This window comes from Macaca fascicularis, chromosome 14 (assembly GCF_037993035.2).
Source record: "Macaca fascicularis isolate 582-1 chromosome 14, T2T-MFA8v1.1".
Taxonomy (NCBI): Eukaryota; Metazoa; Chordata; class Mammalia; order Primates; family Cercopithecidae; genus Macaca; species Macaca fascicularis.
The window spans coordinates 93077676-93101310 of NC_088388.1; the positions used below are offsets into that span (position 1 = coordinate 93077676).

Sequence of the window (23635 nt, forward strand, 5' to 3'; positions counted from 1 at the left end):
CACCTCAAGCATTTATCCTTTGTGTTTCAGACAATCCAATTATACTCTCGTTATTCTAAAATGTACAATTAAATTATTTTTGACTATTGTCACCCTGTTGTGCTAGCAAATAATAGGTCTTATTAATTCTTTCTGTTTTTTTATATCCATTAACCATCCCCACTTCCTCCTACCTTTCCACTACCCTTCCTGGCCTCTGGTATCCATCCTTCTATTCTCTATTAGTTCAATTGTTCTAATTTTTAGTTCCCACAAATAAGTGAGAACATGTGAAGTTTGTCTTTCTGTGCCTAGCTTATTTCACTTAACATAATGACCTCCAGTTCCATCCACATTGTTGCAAATGACAGGATCTCATTTTTTCTTGTGACTGAATAGTACTCCATTGTGTATATGTACCACATCTTCTTTATCCATTCGTCTGCTGATAGACACAGTTGGCTTCCAAATCTTGGCTGCTGTGAATAGTGCTGCAATAAACATGGAAGTGCAGATATCTGATTTCCTTTTTGGGGGCTACATTAAAATGGGGTATGTACCCATACCAGTGGGATTGCTGGATTGTATGATAGCTCTATTTTTAGTTGTCTGAGGAAATTTCAAACTGGTCTCCATAGTGGTTGTACTAATTTACATTCCCACCAACAATGTACAAGGATTCCCTTTTCTCCACATCCTCACTAGAATTTTTTATTGCCTGTCTTTCGAATAAAAGTCATTTTAACTGGGTTAGGAGAATATCTCATTGTAGTTTTGATTTACATTTCTCTGATGACCAATAATGTTGGGCACTTTTTCATACACCTGTTTACCATTTGTATGTCTTCTTTTGAGAAATAGCTATTCAGATCTTTTGCCCATTTTTAAACCTGGTAATTAGATTTTTTTTCCTATAGAGTTCCTTATATATTCTGGTTATTAATCCCAGATAGGTAGTTTGCAAATATTTTCTCCCATTTTATGGATTGTCTCTTTACTTTGTTGATTGTTTCCTTTGCTGTGTAGAAGCGTTTTAACGTAATGTGATTCCATTTGTCCACTTTTGCCTTGGTTGCCTGTGCTTATGGGGTATTCCTCAAGAAATCTTTGCCAAGACTAATGTCCTGGAGAGTTTCCCCAATATTTTCTTGTTGTAGTTTTATAGTTTAAGGCCTTAAAGTTTTAATCCATTTTGATTTTATTCGATTTTTGTTTGTGATGAGAGATAGGAGTCTAGTTTTATTCTTCTGCATATGGATATCCAGTTTTCCCAGTACCATTTATTAAAGAGATTGTCTTTTCCCCAATGTATGTTCTTGGCACCTTTGTTAAAAATGAGTTCACTGTAGATGTATGGATTTATTTCCAGGTTCTCTATTATGTTCCATTTGTCTATGTGTCTGTTTTTATGCCAGTACCATGCCATTTGGGTTACTATAGCTCTGTAGTATAATTTGAAGTCAGGTAATGTGATTCCTCCAGTTTTGTCCTTTTTGCTTAGGATGGCTTTGGCTATTCTAGTTTTTTTGTGGTTCCATATAAATTTTAGGAATGTTTTTTCAATTTCTGTGTTGACTGTCCTTGGTATTTTGATAGGGATTGATTTGGACAGTATGAACATTTTAACAATATCGATTCTTCCAATCCATGAACATGAAATGTTTTTCCATTTTTTTGTCCTCTTCAATTTCTTTCATCAGTGTTTTATAGTTTTCATTATAGAGCTCCTTCACTGCCTTAGTTAAGTTAATTTCTAGGTATTTAACTTTATTTGTAGCTACTGTAAATGGAATTACTTTCTTGATTTCTTTTTCAGATTATTCACTGTTGTCATATTGAAATGCTACTGATTTTGTATGTTGATTTTGTATCCTGTAACTTAACTAAATTTGTAAGTTATAGTAGTTTTTGGTGAAGTCTTTAGGTTTTTCCAAATATAAGATTATATCATCTTCAAATAAGGATAATTTGACTTTTTCCTGGCCAATCTGGATGTCCTTATTTCTTCCTCTTATCTGATTGCTCTAACTAGGACTGGAGGAAATTCTTTTCTATTCCTAGTTTGTTGAGAGTTTTTCACTAAGTAAGTACTGGATTTTGTTTAATACTTTTCTATATCTGTTGAGATGGTCATGTGGCTTTTCTATATCTATTGAGATATATTGATATATTATTACATTAACTAATTTTTGGATGTTAAGCCAACCTGGCAATCGTGAGATCAATCTCATTTGGCCATGGCATACAATGCTTTTTATATGCTGATGAATGTGATTTGCTAATCTTTTGTTAAGAATTTTTGTGTCTAAGTCATGAGGGATATTGGTCTGTAGTTTTCTTGCGATGTCTGTATCTGATTTTGTTGTCAAGGCAATACTTGCCTCATAGAATGAATTGGAAAGTCTCCACTCTTCTATTTTCTGAAAGATTTTGTAAAGTATTGGCATGGATTTTTCTTAGTATTTGATAGAATTTTTATATAAAACCATCTAAACCTGAATTTACTTTCAGGGAAGATTTTTAGTTACTAATTCAATTTCTTGTTATACGTATATTCCAATTTTTTATTTTTATATTTTAGTCAGTTTTGGTAACTTGTGTCTTTCTAGAAATTTGTGTGTTTCATCTCAGTTGTCTAATATTTTGGCAGAAAGTTGCCTATATTTCCTTATGATACTTTTAAATTCTGTATGGTCAGTGATATCGCCTCTTTCATTCCTGACTTTGGCAATTAGTGTTCTCTTTCTCTCTTGGCCAGTCTAAATAAAGTTGTCTCAATTTTGTTGATCTTTTCTAAGTACCAACTTTTGGTTTCATCTATTTTTTTTTTCTGTTTTCTTTTTCATTGATTTCTGTTCCAGTCTTTATTTCTTCTTTCTGCTTGCTTTGGATTTGTTTTTCTCTTCCTTTTCTAGTTTCTTAAGATGAAAGCTTAGGTTATTGATTTGAGAGGTTTTTAAATTTCTGAGATAGATGATTTAAAATCTAAATTTACTTTTTAAGCATGGCTTTACCTGTATCTCATACATTTTGATATTTTTGTCTTCATTTTAATTCAGTTCAAAATATTTTACAATTTCCCTTGTGATTTGTTCTTTGACCTATGGGTTACTTAGAAGTGTATCATTTTATTTCCAAATATTTAAATGATTTCAAAGATTTCTTTCTCTCAATATTTAATTTAATTCCCTTGTGATTGAAAAATACGCTTTGTGTGATAGTAATCCTTTTCAATGTATTGAAACTTATTTTATGCCTAGTATATGCTCTACTCTGGAGAACCATCCATGTGCTCTGTAATGAAGGTATATTCTACACTCATTGGGTACAATGTTCCAGAGACATCATTTAGGTATAATTGGTTCATAGTATTGTTCAAGTCTCCTATATCCTTGCTGATTTTCTGGTTAGGTGTTCTATTAGTTATTGAGAGTTGAATATTGAAATCTTCAACAATTATTGTTGAGTTGTCTATTTCTCCTTTTTTGGGGGGGAAAGTCTGAGTGTCTCTTATTAACAGCAGTTTATACAGATCTGTTTTCAAAGTTCAGGCACAGAGCCCTGGAGAAGAGCAGTCTCTGAATAAGGACGCCAGGAACACAGGATGTACACATCTTCGGCAGGCATGTTTAGCCGCAGAAGGATTCAATACTTCAAATTGGAATTCCACTGGATATTTGAGAGGGACCAAAGTTGAGGGTAGAAAGAAGTCTTCAACAGGACTCAGATCTCAGTCTAGGGCTCCTCTTGCACTGTCTAAGTCCATCCAAGGACCCTGGGGGGCAAGAATCAGGCCAATCCATTTCAACAGAAGCAGATTCTTCAATCTGCACTCAGTTAGTTCACACTTGTTTCCACTGGTCCCACAGTTAAAGAGAATTGGCCTTATAGTAAGAGACAGACCACTTTCTCTCTGACCCTCTCCAGCACCTCTCTTCAGCTGCATCTGTGCAGGAACTGCTGGGAAAATTGAGGCCTGCCTTTTCAATTCAGCATGTGCCTTTACCCCCAAATATTCAATCAATGACAGGATGGAGGCTACCTGTGAACTCAGGCTGACAACTGTTCTCCCCAGTCCATCACACACATTGCCCTACCTTAGTTCTGCCAATTGCAGTACCTAGGCTGGAGCTACAGTAGACCTCAAATTGGGACCTAAAGCCAGTCTGCCTAGGCACTCGGGAATTTTTCGTAGCAGGTGTGGATAAAAAAGTAAATGAATGTGATAATGTGAGAAGAGTGAAAGAGCTTCATTTGATAATTAGACATCTGAAGTGATTTTACTTTTATTTTATTCACTTTAAGTCAATCATGAAATTTCACAGTGATTTCTCAGGTAGGAGCAGAAGGAAGACAGTGTCAAGAATCAATGGGGCTGTGGCCCAGTTGGCCTGAGGAGGTACAGGCAGGGTGGGTCCTCACTGGGGCAGCTGGGGGGGCACAGACCGCCCTGCTAGAAGGTAGATGATGTTATGAGAGCGTGAGAACTGGTATGCAGTGTCATCTGCAGCTTCCAGCTTGTGCAGCTCAATCTGGCCATCACCTGTGGTGGCCAGTGAGTTGGCACTCAGCTCAGCTGCCTTGGAGACTCCCTTGGCAGAGATGATGACCACCTTTTTTTGCTGCTCAGACTTTTCCACCATGAATTTGGCCCTCTCTGATTCCTGCTGAGCCACCAGTTTCACTCCTACCACTTCTGTGAACTCCTTCCCAAAGGTCAGATGTGTTAAGGATACATCATCCAAGATGAACTCAAAGATGGTTGCTTAGTCTGTAAGGTCGTTGCTGACCCGCCTTGGAGACCAGCTCTCTCTGGGTGATCAGTTCTCCAGCATCAAAGTAAGCCATCAATAACATGAGGATCTTTTCACATCATCCAGGATGAGCTTAAAGGTGGCTGCTTGCTCCATAAGGTCGTTGTTAACCTGCCTGGAGACCAGCTCTCTCTGGGTGATCTCCAGTATCAAAGTAAGTAATCAGTAACATGAGGATCTCTTAGTGTTGTACAGCAGCACACGCTCATCATAGTCCTCTCCAATGCTGGTGAAGATGTGAGGAAGCTGGCTAGTGACAGGCTGGAAGACAATGTGCACTGTAATCTTGACATTCTGTAAATCTTCACTACCAGTGATGACTGGTGTGTTATGTGAGCAAGAGTAGCAGTCAACGATAATTGGTTTCTGTACCAATAGGATGAGAAAGTGAGTTCCTTTCCCTACTGCAATGTCCTGTACTCCATGGAATCTGCCAAAGATATAGCTCTGTGCTCAGTATCCACATAATATAAGGCAGAGCTCACCATGCCTCCTGTAACAGCTAAGGCCAGGCTAAACTTGCCAAAGGACTCTAATACTTTCGCAGCCATGTTTCCTTCTGCTGGACTCTTTTACAGCCAGCTTCTATTCCCTGTTCTTTAAATTAAGTCAGTTTTTCCTTCATGTATTTTGATGCATTTTTGTTAGATATGAATACATTTATAACAGTTACATTTTCCTGATATATTGACCCTTTTATCACAACAAAATATCTTTATCTCTAATAATATTTCTTGTCTTAAAATCTATTTTGTCTGTTATTGATATAGCCTCTTACTTTTGCTATTTCAATTATTTTACTTCAACCTATTTGTGTCTTTGAATGTAAGACACAATACAAACAGCATATAGTTGAATCTTGCTTTTTTTCCCCCAGTGTGACAATCTCTGCATTTTGATTATGGTGTTAGACCTTTCACACTTAATGTAATTATTTATTAGTTTGATTTATATTTGTCATTTTGCTAATTATTTTCTATATGTCTTATGTCTTTTTTGTTCCTCTGGTCCTCTTTTACTGCCTTCTTTTGTGTTGAGCAAATATTTCTTAGAATAGTATTTTAATTTCTGTTTATTTTTTAGCCTATATATCATTGAGTCATTTTCTTATTGGTTTGCCTCGGGATTGTAATATGCACCCTAGTTTATCACTTTTACCAACTAAATTCTGGCAAAATGTAGAAGCTTTGCTCCATAAAGTTCCATTCTCTCCCCCTCCTTTGTGCTATTATTGATATCTATCTATCTATCTATCTATCTATCTATCTATCTATCTATCTATCTATAATGCCCTTCTCTAAATAAACCCAGCAATACATTGTTATATACTTGGTGCTTTATATTACTTTATGACTTTTAAAAAATAAAGAAAATAAAGGAAAATATATTTATAGAACCTCATATAAAGTCATATATTTCCCATTTCTGGTGCTTTTCATTTCTTCCTGTGATTTCAAGTTACTCTTTGGTGACATTTATTATGAAGGTTGGTCGTCCTTTAGTATTCCTTGTAAGGCAGTTCTGTTAGTAACAAACTCATTCAGTCTTCATTTATCTAGAATGTCTTGCCTTTAGTTTTGAGGGATAGTTTTGCTGGATATAGCATTCTTGGCTAACATTTCCTCTCTAGCACTTTGGGTATATCATCTCTTTGTCTTCTGGTTTCGAATATTCAGTTGAGAAGTCAACCATTAATCATGCTGATGCTCCCTTGTACGTGATGGGTCATTTTTCTCTATCTGGTTTCAATATTACATTTTTGGCTTCCTTTACACTTTCCACAGTTTAACAATGATGTATCTATTTGTGGACCTCTTTGTATTTATCAAATTTTGGCTCATTAGGCTTCTTTGATGTGTAGGTTAATGTTTTTCATCACATTTGGGAAATTTTTGGCCATTATTTCTTAGAATATTTATCCCATACTTTTTTTTGTTGTTGTTTTCCCCTCTTTCTGAAGACAACTGTTATACACATGCTAGTAAATACATTGTCCCACTGGTCTCTGAGGTTCTATCCATTTTCTTCTATTTCCCCCCCTCTCTTTTTCAGATAGGATAATTTCTATTGATCTATCTTCAAGGTCACTGATACTTTCTTTTGCCTTCTTGAATCTATTGTTGAGCTCCTCTAGTGAGTATTTTATTTAATGTATTGTGCTTTTCAATGCCAAAATTCCAATTTGATTCTTTTTATTATTTCTATTTGCTTATTAAGATTCTCTATTTGTTGAGTCATTTGTCCCACTTTTCTTTAAACCTTTACACATAATTCCTTTTAGTTGTTTGAATGTATTATTATAGCTGCTTTGAAGTCTTTCTCTGCTGAATTCAACTTCTAAGGACGTAAAGAGAGATAGTTTCCACTGGCTGCCTTTTTTTCTCTGACTATTAATCACACTTGCCTGTTTCTTTGTGTTTCTCATATTTTTGTTGTTCTTGAAAACTGGATTTTTTTTTTTTTTTTTTTTTTTTTTTTGAGACGGAGTCTCGCTCTGTCACCCAGGCTGGAGTGCAGTGGCCGGATCTCAGCTCACTGCAAGCTCCGCCTCCCGGGTTCACGCCATTCTCCTGCCTCAGCCTCCCGAGTAGCTGGGACTACAGGCGCCCGCCACCTCGCCCGGCTAGCTTTTTGTATTTTTTAGTAGAGACGGGGTTTCACCTTGTTAGCCAGGATGGTCTCGATCTCCTGACCTTGTGATCCGCCCGTCTCAGCCTCCCAAAGTGCTGGGATTACAGGCTTGAGCCACCGCGCCCGGCTGAAAACTGGATTTTTTTAAAGAATGTAATGTAGCAACTCTGGATTCTCATTCCTTCAACTCTAGGTTATTTGTTGTTGTTTGCTTGCTTCTTTGTTTAGTAACCTGTGGGCTAAAGCTGTGGATTATCTTTCCTATGGTGTGTGGCCACTGAGATTTCTGCTTTTTTTATTATTTATTTTTATTTTTAAGTCTGGCTTCTGAGAGGTCATTCCTATGTCTGCTTAGCTCACTGGTCAGCAAATGATTGGAAGCAGTTGTGCCTAAGCATCTTGAGCCAATAAATCTTATGTTCTCTGCTAGTGGATCTGTGAGTGGTTAGAAAAACAATGCTGTAGAATCCTACTCTTCTTAGCTGCTGTTCAGCAGTTTCAAGCATAAACATTGCTAAATGTTTTTATTCAATTTCTAGATACCAGAATGGTTTGTTATTTTTTTAATCAATTTTGTCTAACTTTATAGTTGCTTTTTTGGGAAGAGAATTTGCTGACTTCTTTGCTCTCCTTTAATGAGGTTTTGTCTTTGCTATAGCTATAAGCTTGAAAGTCTTAAAGTCTCTGCTTAATTCAGCTTAGTGTTTGCTGTGAGCCAGACACAATGCTGGGTTGTGAAGAAGAGTAAATATACAGCTGTTGCTTCCAAGATATCATCCAAGGGAGGGGTAGAGAATGGAACTTAGAAGTGGGTTGAGCGGGTGGGGCTAACATTAATTGAGAAGCTATTTTATGCTAATGCCTGTGCCAGAGGTCTTATATACATTCCTTCATTTAATGATAAAATGAACTAGTGCTTTCTTGACCTACATCTGAAATATGCTTAAGTATTAGGAATTATTTAAAAATAAATTTTATTGGTTTTTAAATTTTATTTTTTATTTTATTTGTTTTATTTTTATAGAGATGGGGTCTCGCTATGTTGCCTAGACTAGTCTCAAACTCCTGGCCTCAGGCAATCCTCACACCTTGGCATCTCAAAGTGCTCATATTACAAGTGTGAGCCACTGCACCTGGACTGGTTTTTGCTTTAATATAAAAAAGTATAAAGCAGGGGAAAATTGCACACAATCTGATTCTTTACATACTCACTAAAATTAGTTCAAAATAGAAAATTAAAGAGAAAGTACCCTATGAACATGGTTAGAAGTTCTTAAGAGTAACGAGGTATAAGAAGAAAAGTTAAAACCCTGCTCGCTTGTCTTTCACTCGAAAGGCAATAATCTTAAACAATTTCTATAAATTTTTCACAGACTTTTTTTCTATACATATATTAGCATGTATGTATGTGTATATTCTTGCTCATTTATATAAAAGGGGTTATGCTAGAACACTTTCTGTTTTTCACTTTTTACTTTGTCTTGGAGATTTTCTCATATTAGTACATATAGTGAGACTTCCATTTAACAATTGTGCAGTATCCCATCATATGAACGTATCAGTTCAGTATTGATAATTTAGGTTGCTTCCAGTTCATGTAATTTGAAAAACATTTTCAAGTATGTTTCTCAATACATTATTACAAATAAAATTGCTGGTTGTATATACTTTCTTTGAATAGGAATTGGCAAGCTCTCTTCTGAAAAATTGCATATTTTACTCTTCTGCCGTTTGTTTATGAATGAGCTTAATTCTCCCATGACCCCATCCATCCTCCAAATTCTCAAACCTGACGGGTAAAAAAATTGTGTGAATTTTAAAAGCTCACACAGCCTAGAACATATATAAGTAAATAAATAGTGTTTTATAAATAGTTCATATTGAACAATATGAACAATATAAATAGTTCATATTGTTAATGTTACCATTGGTTAAAATCCTTAATAAATTCTTTTGAAAATGACTTTAAGAACAACTTAATAAGCTACCTATCTCCAAATCACTTCTTCCTTTATATTTATACTTTATTTTTGATTTCCAATGATATTCTTCAACTTCAGTAGTGGCACAAAGGCTCTGTTTGGGGATTCTCTCTCCTCATTTCAATAATAGCCTTCAATAACTCCTAATAATAATAAAAACAAGACCCACTAAGTAAATTGTGAACATAAGAATTTCTAGAACAATTGTTATTTATATTGATTTGTATCATGTAATCAATTCAAAATAAGTGATCTCAATAGAAACTTCAAGACAAGTCCACTCTCACTCAACTCCTGACCCTCCGTATATAAATCTTTCCATATAGAAAAGAATCTTCCAAGACATGCATTTTATTCATAGAGCTTTGGACAAAGGCAGTGTAAGGTAATGCCACTCAGTCATATTTTATTTTTATATATATATATATGTGTGTGTGTGTATATATATATATATATATTTGCACTGGGGTAGGTCTTAAAGATACAACCATGAGCAAAAAGAAGCCTGGTATTTGCTTTAATGCAGCTTACAGTCTAACATGAGATAGAGACATTAATCAAGCAATCATACACACACACATGATATTTATACATGTGTGTGTATGTATACACATATACATGCTATATATGTGTTTTATATCTATATAGTGTGTGAATATATACACATACATAAATATACACATGTATAATTAAAAACCTACATAAATGCTATAAATAAATAAAATGGCTTACTAAAAGGCTACTATATATCAGGCACTGTGATAAGCGCTTTATAGATATTATATCCTACAAGTCTCAACAATCTGATCCTTTCCTTACTCCTTATACGAAAATTAATTCAAGATGGATTAGAGACTTAAATGTTAGACGTAAAACCATGAAAACCCTAGAAGAAAACCTAGGTAGTACCATTCAGGACATAGTCATGGGCAAGGACTTCATGTCTAAAACACCAAAAGCAACGGCAACAAAAGCCAGAATTGACAAATGGGATCTAATTAAACTAAAGAGCTTCTGCACAGTAAAAGAAACTACCATCAGAGTGAACAGGCAACCTACAGAATGGGAGAACATTTTTGCAATCTACTCATCTGACAAAGGGCTAATATCCAGAACCTACAAAGAACTCAAACAAATTTATGAGAAAAAAACAACTCCACCAAAAATTGGGTAAAGGATATGAACACACATTTCTCAAAAGAAGACATGCATACAGCCAACAGACACATGAAAAAATGCTCGTCATCACTGGCCATCAGAGAAATGCAAATCAAAACCACAATGAGATACCATCTCACACCAGTTAGAATGGCAATCATTAAAAAGTCAGGAAACAACAGGTGCTGAAGAGGATGTGGAGAAATAGGAACACTTTTACACTGTTGGTGGAATTGTAAACTGGTTCAACCATTGTGGAAAACAGTATGGCGATTCCTCAAGGATCTAGAACTAGAAATACCATATGACCCAGCCATCCCATTACTGGGTGTATACCCAAAGGATTATAAATTATGCTGCTATAAAGACACATGCACACGTATGTTTATTGCAGCACTATTCACAATAGCAAAGACTTGGAATCAACCCAAATGTCCATCAGTGACAGATTGGATTAAGAAAATGTGGCACATATACACCATGGAATACTGTGCAGCCATAAAATAGGATGAGTTCGTGTCCTTTGTAGGGACATGGATGAAGCTGGAAACCATCATTCTCAGCAAACTATTGCAAGAACAGAAAACCAAACACCACATGTTCTCACTCATAGGTGGGAATTGATCAATGAGATCACTTGGACTCTGGAAGGGGAACATCACACACCGAGGCCTGTTATGGGGGGGGGGGTGTCGACGGATGGCATTGGGAGTTATACCTAATGTAAACGACGAGTTGATGGGTGCTGACAAGTTGATGGGTGCAGCACACCAACATGGCACAAGTATACATATGTAACAAACCTGCATGTTGTGCACATGTACCCTAGAACTTAAAGTATAATAATAAAAAAAGAAGAGGTAGGAATTTATGATTATCACCACCTAACAGATAAGAAGCTAAGAGTCACAGAAGAGAACGAAATTGCCCAAGCTGCGTATCTAACAAGTGATGGAGGTAGGATTCCTTTCCAGGCAGTCTAATTTCAGTGCCTGTGAGCTTAACCACTGGCTCTACTGCCCTTCTCTCAGTGTGAATGCATTTTAGAAAACTGACCCAGTCCAGGGAGTTCAGGATTGCCTGAGCCAGACCATGCTGGACCTTCTAATCTACATTAAACACATTTGACCTTCATCCCAACACTGATGGGAAGCCATGAAATGATTTTAAACAGGGAACAATAGAATTATATTTAAGATTTGAAAAGATCACTCTTGTGGTAGCTTGGAAAATGGATTAGAAAGGCAAGAGGAAGGGAAGCCAACTAGGAGGTTACTACAAAGTCCAGGTGAGAGACGATGGTAGTTCAGGCTATGGATGTGATGATGGAGACCAACATAAATAAATGGATGAATTTGAGAAGAAGCAGAGATAGGACCCTGTGGTATTTTGGAAATGGAAAGAGAGGAGGAGGAAGAAAAATGCTTCCTTTGTTTCTGGCTTGTGGCTGAATATTGGTAGTGCCTTTTACTGGGAGTAGTGGCAGTGGCTGAGGATCAAGCTTGGGAGAGAAGAGCTAATACTCCCTGGGAAAGGTTGCATTTGCAATCTTCTTGAAGTTTACAAGTAGGGATGTCAAACAGACAGTTGAATATCAGTGTAAAGTACAGAGGTGAGGTCCTGGCTGGAGATAAACATGGGGGTCACTGGTGCGTGGCTGATTGGTGGCACTGTAGGGATGAGCACTATCGGCTGGGGAGAAAGCACAAGGCATGGAAGGAAGAAGCCAGCATTATACTTTGAGGATTTCTGACAAAAAAATGGCAGATACAAGAGAGTGAACTGGAAAAGTGGACTGAAAAAGAGTGGTCAAAGCATATGATGTGATGCCACATGAGTCAAGGAGGGAGGGAGCTGACAATAGTATCAAATGCTGCTGAGATAACACAATTTTTTAAAATGTCATTTGGATTTAATGGATGAGGGGCAGCTCTCTGGAGTTTTTTTCCTATGTCCTGTTCCTCTATCACATTAGATAAGTATCAAGTTAGAAAGCAGCAAACTACATTAATTTAACTTTGAGTACAAATAGTTTTGTCAAAATACTATTCAGTATTATATTCTCACCCCGTATTGAGAAAAAATGTAAGAAACTATTTTAAAAAGAATGTTTTTGCATCTTTTGGAAACCATTCTTGAAAACATTGAAGACATAATTCATTACATTACTGAATAATTTATATATAATAACTTTCTTGAAAATACTCTCTCAGAATCTAGTACTAGTAAAAAGTTCCTTTCTCTTAAGTAACTAGTAACTTTCCCTTTACTGGACAATGAAACAGTATAAGCTAATTATATTCACCTAATATATATTAACTCTATATTTAACAATATAACCTAAATATAATCAGGAAATTCAAAGCTTCAGTTGATATGAAAGGGCTCTAACTAATTATGTAGCATATGGGTTTAATTTGTAAAGTGGCTCATCAGAAAGAGTCCTTATTATGAACATTTATTAAGTTCCTAGTTCTGTTCAAAACACTCTGTATACATTGCCTCATTTAGTTATTACATCCCTGTAGGATAGATATCAACATTTCAGTTTTACTGATAGAGAACAGAGACATTGAGAATTTAAGTAACTTGCCTCAAGTCCCATAGCAAATGAATTTTAATTCAGTTATGTTTGATTCCAAAGCTCTGGCCCTCTCTACTATAGCATGTGATCTCTGTGTTTTAACTATGTTTTATCTTTTTTTTTTTTTTTTGGAAGGAGCCCTATACCCAGATGGAACATCTGGAAGGAACAAAAATGATGACATGGTTCCTCCTGGAAAAAACTACACCTACGTCTGGCCGGTGAGAGAAGAATATGCACCTGCTCCAGCCGATGCCAACTGCCTGACCTGGGTGTACCATTCGCACATCGACGCCCCTAAGGACATCTGCTCTGGGCTAATTGGTCCCCTATTGGTCTGCAAGGAAGGTAAAGAACTTTGTTTCCAGGTAACTAGGGAGTTGAAGTGTGAATAAGATTCAGGTCTTATTTTGCCTACCTCCTTTGCTCCACACAGAATGTGCCTCTTCTTCCAAATTTCTTTAGAAATTCTAACATGGAAGATTAATCCGACACCATAGCAGGGGGCAGTAATTCAGATTTTTTGTCTAAGCATCATCACAGCATTCTTAGACTTTATAGTTATTTTTTTAAATGATATTTCATAACACAATGTATAGAAAAGTGAGAAATTTAGTCAAATGACCAGGGATGCCTTTTGCTTCATTATTTCACCTAAATAATCATTAGCTATTTTATACCTTATTATTTGACTTAGCATGTCCATACTTTGTCAATAAAATGAGCTCCCTTTAGAGATAGCCAGGCTTCCAAGTATGCGATTATGAAGATTTCTGTTTTATGACTTTTCTATGGCTCTGTCATTTCCATTAAAGTCTTTTGCTGATTTTATATTGTGGGTTATCCTTGTAGGTATAGGTCTTCACCAAACTTCACACTTACCTGACACTATTGGAAGGAAGCAAAGCTCATCTTGATTTAGTTCTTTCTCTCTACTCTTTTGAATGTGCCTGATAGGTATCCTGAATAGATATTCAGGGACACGGAATGATGTGGATCGAGAGTTTGTTATAATGTTTACTCTTGTGGATGAGAATCAAAGCTGGTACCTCGATGAAAATATCAAACATTTCTGCACGGACCCTGATTCAGTTAACAAGAAAGATGCTGTTTTCCAGAGGAGTAACAAAATGCATGGTGAGTACTTCCCATGTTCCCAAACATATACCTTTTATACTATAAGGTACCACAAGGGATACAAAATACACAGAAATGTTGATCTGAGTTTGGCAAGATTTATAACTCAGTGATGACCATGGTTAGAAAGTGATACAATACATGACACATGTTTGAACCTGAAACAATCTGAGGGGGACAAAGCAGTGGATACATGCTAAATTGGGCATGCAGTGTGGACAAAGCCATAGAGCTTTGGAAAAATGGAAGGATCAATGTTATATTGTAACTGGAAAAGAATCGGTGCCTGAGATGAGCCCAGAGCATGGGTGGGCTTTGACTGACTGGAAGGAGAAAGGAGAATGAAATCATCATCCTATAATAATCCTCTGTTTTGCAACATTTTGCTTTATCCAGTAACCATTTTCTGAGCCGCTGCTAAATTTTAAGAACTGAGTTATACATGGGGTTTAAATAAGCACTTATGAATTCATTACATTTCCCAGGCATTCTTTACATCAACAAAATTTATTGAGCATATACTATACATCAGACTCTGTATTTGTTCAAAATAGTGAACTTCTATAGTTACTTCATTAGTTCTCGTGCCTGTTTTGCAAAGCAGTAGCTTAATGTAGCATTTTAAGATTTTCTTAGAGAGTTCTAGTAAACATAAAGGAAATAGTCAACCTACATATCCCACCTTATTTACTGACATATCTTCTCCTTCTATTGCTTGTCTCTCTCTCAGAATTGTTCTAACCAAGTTATCCTCAATATAGTCATAAAATCATAAGAGAAATAGAAGGAGCTGACGATCATCTGACATCTCCATTTTACAGAAGAGAAACTGAGGTCAAGAGACTATCAATGACTTGTTTAAGGTCAAAGTGATAATTAGTGCCTGACAGTTTCCTGAGAGAAGTCCCATAGCAAATAAATACAAATTTGGCCATGTTTTATTCCAAAGCACATCAAGGCATGATTGTCAGTATGTTGACTATTTCCATTGTATTGCACGCCTTCTCTTTTCCTTCTAGTGGTATTTTGGAAACCTTGTGTGTAGTGATTCTTGGAAAATATTTTAGGAGGAAAGGAAGTAAGGGAGAGAAAGAAAGGGGAAGGCAGGGAGGCAGAGAAAACAATGAAGGATGGAGTCAATGAAGATGTAAATTCAAATCATTGCTGTGACCAGTTGTAATTCATAACCTTTACAAAATGGGAGTGATGATCTCAAATATTACAGAAAACTACTAATTGTGATTATTTAAGACTCACCTGCCCAAATAATTCCTGTTACTCTGTATTTATTCTTTTGAAGTGAAAATGTCCAACAAAATGAAATGAATTACATAAGCAAACACAGATTACATGTATCATAAAAAGAAGCCTGTCCAGGCACAATGGCTCATGCCTATAATCCCAGCACTTTGAGAAGCAGGTATGGGAGGATTGCTTGAGGCCAGAAGTTCAAAACCAGCCTGGACAACATAGGGAGATCCATTCTCTACAAAAAATTCAAACAACAACAAAAAAGTGAGCTGGGCATAGTGGCACATGCCTGTGGTCCCAGCTACTTGTGATGCTGAGGTCAGAGGATTGCATTAGCCCGGGAGTTTGAGGCTGCAGTGAACTAAGTGCCACTGCACCCCAGCCTGGGTGACAGAGCAAGATCCTGTCTCAAAAAACAAGAACAAAAAACCCTAGTCTGTATGCTGAAGTAGATGTGTGTTTGCAAACAATCCTTCAAGACTGGAAAAGGGCCAGGTATGGTGGCTCATGCCTGTAATCCCAGCACTTTGGGAGGCCGAGGTGGGTGGATCACTTGAGGCCAGGAGTTTGAGACCAGCCTGGCCAACATGGCAAAACCTCTCTCTACTAAAAATACAAAAATTAGCTGGGGGTGGTGGTGGGCAACTGTAATCTCAGCTACTGGGGAGGCAGAGGCAGGAGAATCTTTTGAACGCAGGAGGCAGAGGTTGTAGTGAGCCGAGGTTGTGCCACTGTACCTCAGCCTGGGTGTGACACAGCGAGACTCCATCTCAAAAGAAAAAAAAAGAGAGAGAGAGACTGGAAAAGGAGACCTAATCAAGTAAAGAAAAAAATTTTATTAAAAAAAATCTAGCCTATGGAAGATAATTAATATGTACAAGATTTATTGATCAATTTATTTAAATTTACTAAAATAATTTAGAATTAATTTCAGCAACAATTGCCTTTTAACTCAGTTTGAACTTAAGAAGGGATGTTGTGACTTTTTAAAGCCCTGAATCCAGTTCTTTTCTGAACTTGGTCAAGTCCCAGCTGCCATTTAGATGGTTTTAAAGTTTTTGGTCCTGGACTTACGCCAGAAACTTAATAAGATTCTGCCCCAGCAACATGTAGTAAAAACTGTTTTTCTCTTGGCTTTTTAAAGTAAACAAACAAAACAGTTCTCATAAATCCCTTTTAATCAGTTCCTTTTCTTTCCATCTCACTACATGCTTTTGACACTTCAGTAAGTAGATACTATGTGCCAGTTTTTCTGCTAGGTCCTGATAACTGTTAAGATGAACAAAACAGGGTTTCTAGTTCCAAGGAGCACAAAATCTGGTGGAGGCAGCAGATATGCCAGTGAAGGATTAGGACAGAAGGTGACTGAGCCTCCTGTAAATATGAGCAGCACTCTGTTTTCTCCTGACCTCATTATTGCGTTCTCACAGCAGCTCCGAGGCTGTTTTCAGTGTGTGCTGATCTTCGCTTTCATTGAGTGTTTTTTCTGGAAAAAGGCCAATACAAACATTTCTTTTTTCTTTTGTACAATATATATTTCTAAGAGCCAGGTTTTTCTGCACCAAAACCTTACAACCAATGGTCTGCACTGGTTTTCCAGCCATACTCAAGTATGTATTACCAACATTTCTGGTTCTGGTCGCCTCTGCAGGGGAGTCTCTTCCACTAGTGTGTTTCTATTTCCAGCCCTCAATGGATACCTCTTCGGAAACTTCCCTGAGCCTGATATGTGTGTTGGTGAATCTGTGTCCTGGCACCTATTTGGAATGGGGAATGAGATAGACATCCATTCCATCTATTTCTATGGTAACACCTTCATCAGCAGAGGGCATCGGACTGATGTCGTCAACCTGTTCCCAGCCACCTTCCTTACAACAGAAATGATAGCCGAGAATCCTGGGAAGTGGATGATAACCTGCCAGGTCAGCGACCACCTACAAGGTAAAAAGGACAAAGACCAGTCGATATGTTTAGAATGGTACAATAAAACCACACAGTCACCAGTGCTCATCCAATGCCTACTGTTAGATAGAGTCTTGTACGTATTATATTTAATTAGGTAATAAATATACAGGAAAATATAATGCTCATCTCTTTGATATTCTATCAACAGATATTTATTGACCACTTCTGTATGAAAAAGGTGGAGAAGTGATTAAAAATTGATGAGACCTTCAAGGAACCTATAATCTAGTAGTTAGACATAGTTAGACATGCACAAAATGAATAAAATTTAAGGCAGAATGAGACAAATGCTCTTTGGGGGTTGTAGTCACTACTCTGGAGCAATCACAGGGGCTTCCTGAGGAGCTGGCTCCTAATATGGGCCTTGAAATATGAGTAGGAACTGAATAGATAAAGAAGGAAAGACTTTCCAGATAGAGGAAGCAAAATGAACTGGGAAAAACACATGTTCTCTTTGAGCAACTGTAAGTAGAATAATAAAGTTTTAGCACTGGAAAGGACTTTCTGGATAATAAGGACCAATCGCCCCTTCAATTATTTAATTTCCTTTTGAACATCTCTTGTGAGTAGTTATAGCAGCTCACCTCATCTCTGGACTGCTCTATTGGAATGTTCTTCCTCAAATTGAGACAAAATCCATTGACCTGTAGCTTCCTTCATGGCCTATCACAGGTGCATGATAAACATTTGTTGGCTTAAGTGCCTGTTGAATGACCATGGAATGTTCTTCCTCAAATTGAGACAAAATCCATTGACCTGTAGCTTCCTTCATGGCCTATCACAGGTGCATGATAAACATTTGTTGGCTTAAGTGCCTGTTGAATGACCTGGTCCTGGTTTCTTGGCACACCATACACTATGTCCTTTCTGAGCTGGACCATAATGTTCCTTACAGAGAAGTGATGACAGAAGAGCCTGGGGAGGCTCATCAGGCCCCTTAGCAAAGCTAAAGAGGTGGGGCTGTGTGATCCTTAGCTCTTTAGGCACACCAGTGACATAATCAGTGCAGTTATTTAGGAAGATAAATGTATGCATGCAAGAAGGACTTGATAGAGGAATTCTGGTCACTGGATGCTAGTTAAGAAGCATTTGATAGCATTAGAGTTCTAACATCAAAAGGGTCTGCCCTCAGATGGTGAAATCAAGACAAAAAAAAATATGTTAATGGAATAGACATAGAAGAAACAATGTCTGATTAAATTTGGATACTAACTTCACCTAGTCACTAATAGGTGCAAAGATCCAGCTGAACAAGAATGTGATAACACATTCTTGTTCCTGTCCACCTTCCACAGTGAATCATAGCATTAGTCAACTGCAGTATCCCAATTACATTCAACTGAAAAATTAATCAGTTAATATGTACTAGATGCTCTTCTGGAAAAACAAAGATTAACAAGACAAGCTTTGTATTCTCAAAGAGTCTCATGCTGTTAAATCTGGGGAGAAACTGTAGATTTAAAATCAAGGTATCAGCAGCCATTTGAGACTAGTAAGATTGCTAAATTAGCCCAATAGTTGTGGATATAAGCTGGTATTTATACTTTCACTGAAATACAATATTTCTAAATTGTCCGTGCATTCAGAAAAAAGTTATTCTAAAAAATTAGAAAATATATATAATTGGAGGTTTTTTAACAAATAGAGACAGAGTCTTGCTATGTTGCCCAGGCTGGTCTCAAACTCCTGGGCCCAAGCAATCCTCCTACCTTAGCCTTTCAAAGTGCTGGGATTATAGGCATAAGCCACTGGATCTGGCCCCTATACATTGATTTTAAAATCAGTAGTCCCATAATAGATATATTTTACATTCACATTTTGGTGAATATCTTCCCTATTTTCTATTTCTTAATATGCAAATATGTATGTATTTTATAAAATGAAATCAGTCTATTGATGCCTCACTGTAGCTAACTTTTCTCGTTTACAAATATATCAGAAACACATTTTCATGTCGATGAATATAGAGCTTGGGTCATCATTGTTAATACTTTCAGTGTCCATTATAAGGAGATTACAACTTACTTAATCAACACTCCATTGCTTAACGCTTATGTTTCCCACCAATTTTTTTCTATTATAAACAGTACTTATGACTATTATTTATAGATGTTTGCACTTTCGTCTGAACATTTCCTTAGAAAAACTCCTAGATTTAGAATTCCTGGGTCAAAGAGTTTGATTTTTTTTTAAAAAAGCTATGGACATACATTGCCCCATTCTCTTTTGGAAATTGTTATTCTTCTACCTGAAGTGTACGAGTATGGCTCTTTCCCAGTCATCTACCAACCTGAGAATTTTTAGTCTTTCTAATCTTTACTAATCTAATCAATGAACATAGTATCATTTGAATACTGTCAAGGTGTGAGTACTATTTGAGTACTATTAAGGTTGAACTTTTTTTTTCCCTTTGTTTATTGGCCAATGTTACTCCTTTTGTGAATAAACATTTCTGTTCCTTGCTCATTTTCTACTGGAGATTTACTTGTTTTCATCTTTATTTGTAAAAGTGATTTACATATTAATATTTTGTCATATGTATCACAAATATTCCTCCTGTTGCCATTTATCCTTTTTAAAAAAACTTTCTTTATGGTCTAATTTTCTGTACAAAAGTCTAAATGTTCAATAGTCAAATCTATCAGTGTTTTCCTCTATGATTCCTTTTGTGAGCATTTATGCCTCAGCTCGTGGTTTTCCTCTGTTCTGCAGCTGGTATGCTGGGGCAATACAATGTTGCTAACTGCAAAAGTGATATTTTCTACCCGGAGATGAAGGGTCAACAGAGGCGCTACTTTATAGCAGCTGAAAAAGTTCTTTGGGATTATGCTCCTCAAGGCTATAACAAATTCAGTGGTCTTCCTCTAAATGCCTCTGGCAGGTAAGCACTCTTTGCTGGTGTTTCTAAGCCTCTGGTCAGAGAAGCATGTGTTGGGCTTTCTTTGTGATCTCATTTGTATTCCAATCGCTGCTCTGATGAGCTCATACTGCATGGATGGCATAGTGCTGCAAAAGCACGGCTGAGAACTGGTAGAATATTTCTTGTTTTGTGACTTACTGGCTAAATCAAAACACTAGTTCATTCATTGATCAGAATTTCCTGAGTAGGTACTATGTGCAAACTCCAGTGCAAAGTGCTGTTAGAAATCCTTTGACTCCTGATTTGAATGAATCATGTTCTCTCTGTGCTCCCATAGAATATACTATTTAAAAAAATTGAATCTAGCAATTTATTAGATGGATCTGGACTCCTGTGACTTGTTACTATATAACCATATGCAAAGATGTCTGTGAAGATATTAGAAAATGTACAGTATGATATTAAGAATCCTTTTTTATATTTAAGGGAATGTTTTAAAAATTCTCTTTGTGATCAGTAAAACATCATTTGCTTCCTTAATTGTACATTTTATTCATTCATTCATTTATTCATCCATACATTCACTAATTATTCCACCAAACTGATGCACTTGAACCCTGCCTAAAGAATTTGTGTGAACCATATGTGAAAGACTCTGATATCAACATTCTCTATTGACTAGTATTTCTCCATAAACAGAATATTGAGAATTAGCATTCAAAATTGTCTTAGGGGCCTTGTAGAATTCTGAAGTGCCTTCTGAAATACGAAAGATTAAACTATATTCAATCAATATTTAATGTGATATATGAAAGCACAACGTGCAAGATGACATGAGGGATACAAGGATATCTAAAGCAATAAAAAGCAGAAGGAGAAGTTGGGTTCACAGGAGTAGAGAAGTAACTGCAAGTTACAAATAAGAATGAGGTGAGTTGTCCTGGTAGTGAGTTATCTGGGTGTTCAGAGAGAGCTAAGCTAGTCATAGAGGAAGTGAGACTTAAGCAAGATCTTGAGGAGTGATAGAATTTATCTAACTGAATAGGGAAGAAGGGAATTTTAGATGCAGGGGTTGATGCAAAACACCTATGGCATGGGGGGAATGAACAGATGAGACTGCAGTAACAATTTGCATAGAAGAATGGGCATTTGCATAGAGAAATAGAGAATTGGGGTAAACAGAATATCAATTGCAGAGGGCCTTTAATCTTTTTGAACATTATTTGACTGGCAATTGGAAGCAATTGAAGATTTTGGAGCAGGTAAATGACAAAATTACCATTTTGGAGATTAATATTGTATTAAGTGAAAAAGTAAGTGCAGTCTTGGCCATTAAAAGTAATTTGTAATCACGGTCTTGGCCATTATGACCATTTGGCTTACTTTTGCACTAATCTAATAGTTGTGTGTGTATATGCTAAGAAGAAAAGTAAATGAGCCAGTATCAGATAGAGAATACAGTTCAGAGATTCATATAACGGGCCACACCCAGTGTGATTAGGGCATGAGCTGGGGTCATGGTAGTGGAAAGAAAGGAAAAGAAAAGATGCACAAGGAGAGTAGAAAAGGAAGAGTGCCAGAAAATTTTACAAAGTAAGGATGAATGAGTTAAGGGAATGAAGGAGAAAAAGAAAATCTACATGGCTGCAGGAGTGATGGTACCATTAACAGAAATAAGGTAGTATAAAGACAGTATTAGTCAGAATTTATATTATCATATTCATGACTTGGAAATTTGGCATTTCATGTATATGGTTTATATGGTAGCTCTCCATTAATTACACTATTTGATTGACTAGACACTCCATTTCTTAATAATGCCATATGTCAAAGAGCTTACTAGATGCAGAGACTATTGATATTAACATCAGCAAGAGAGAGAGGGATGCTTATTCTGCAGAGAAACCGGTTAGCTCTTTGTAACTCTGTAGAACACCATTCTCGGACTCTAATATTGGTAAACAAGGAGTTTACTTGTGCCTGCTTCAGTTGCTGGACCTCTGGGGGAAGAAAGTACAATGGCTAAGAGAGAAATGAGCTTGAGTATCATCCAGACTCTGAAGACTTTTAGGGCTGGTTGACTATTCCTGGGAACACTGTTGAAGCCTTTGCTGTCTTTTCTGGGGAGAAGGGTGGGTGAGTGGACTAAAAGTGATAGAATAAAGCTCCATAATTAAAGCATTTGGTGGATATGTTGAGAAGTGTCCTCAATCGGGTTCCTATGTCTTTTCAGTGACTCTGATCTCTACTTCACACAAGGGGACAACAGAATAGGAGGAAAATACTGGAAGGTTCGGTATACTGAATATGTTGATGCAACTTTTACTAAAAGGAAGAGACTGTCTGCTGCAGAAGCCCATCTTGGAATTCTTGGTACAGTAAAACCATCCCCCATGCATTGAACCCAGGGAGATGTTTTAGCGGGGCATATACATCTGCACAGAGTGACTCTTCTGCTCTACTTCTTTCTGTCTCTTTTCATTCTCTTCTCTCTCTTCTTCTTGATATTTTTCAGGCCCAGTCATCAAGGCAGAGGTGGGTGATACCCTGTTAGTGACCTTTGCCAACAAAGCTGACAAGGTCTATAGCATTTTGCCCCATGGCGTGATCTATGACAAGGCATCTGATGCAGCCCCAAACCTAGATGGTAAGTCTCACTCTAACCTTAGGGAGTAAACAGGAAGGGTGAGCAAAGCACTTAGAAATAAACAGACCTGCTTCAAATCCTGGTGCCTTCCCTTACCTGTCCTGAGGGCTTGGGCAATCACTTAAACTTTCTGAACCTGATTCTCTCCTGTCAAATGCAGATAACAATACTCACCTCACAGGGCTTTGGAAAAGGAGGGAGAGAATTTAGGACAAGGTCTGGCCCATGGCCGGTTCTTAGGAAATACTCATTTCTTTCTTTTTTTTCTCAATAATATAGTAAATTGCAAAAGTGAGCTACTTTCACAATCACTTCTTTTTCTCTAAGATGGAGAGCTTTTCAGTTGCAGGTTGCATAGGATTTTGCAGATAAAGGCTGAAGGGAAAACCTGATTTCTAATGGTTTGTTGACATCAACATCTTACACATGGTCTTTGCTCTGTATCAAATCAACAAATATGTTTATAAAAAACAGTAATATGTGCTTATCATCTGATATGGCCTCTCCCCATCACAGAGTACGTGGCACAGGTTCTCTAAATGTAAGAAAGGTAGCTGTTGCCCATTGGCTGTGAGAACTCTAATCCATTCATGATACTGCTCTTGGGAAACTTCTAGTTCCTTGGTA

General features: G+C 37.0%; 1 protein-coding gene and 1 pseudogene across 1 annotated transcript in view; one reads left to right on the forward strand and one right to left on the reverse strand.

The window, feature by feature from the left end:
* The window catches only part of HEPHL1 (hephaestin like 1), an 80186-nt gene that overhangs the window by 23470 nt on the left and 33081 nt on the right, over positions 1-23635 (forward strand). Inside the window, exons 3-8 of the mRNA XM_005579371.4 lie at positions 13284-13496; positions 14106-14285; positions 17223-17477; positions 20214-20382; positions 22595-22734; positions 22877-23008. Of these exons, the coding sequence (XP_005579428.3) occupies positions 13284-13496; positions 14106-14285; positions 17223-17477; positions 20214-20382; positions 22595-22734; positions 22877-23008 (1089 nt within the window). The remainder of the gene's footprint in view (positions 1-13283; positions 13497-14105; positions 14286-17222; positions 17478-20213; positions 20383-22594; positions 22735-22876; positions 23009-23635) is intronic.
* Positions 4395-5344, reverse strand: LOC102133316 (prohibitin 1-like; annotated as a pseudogene).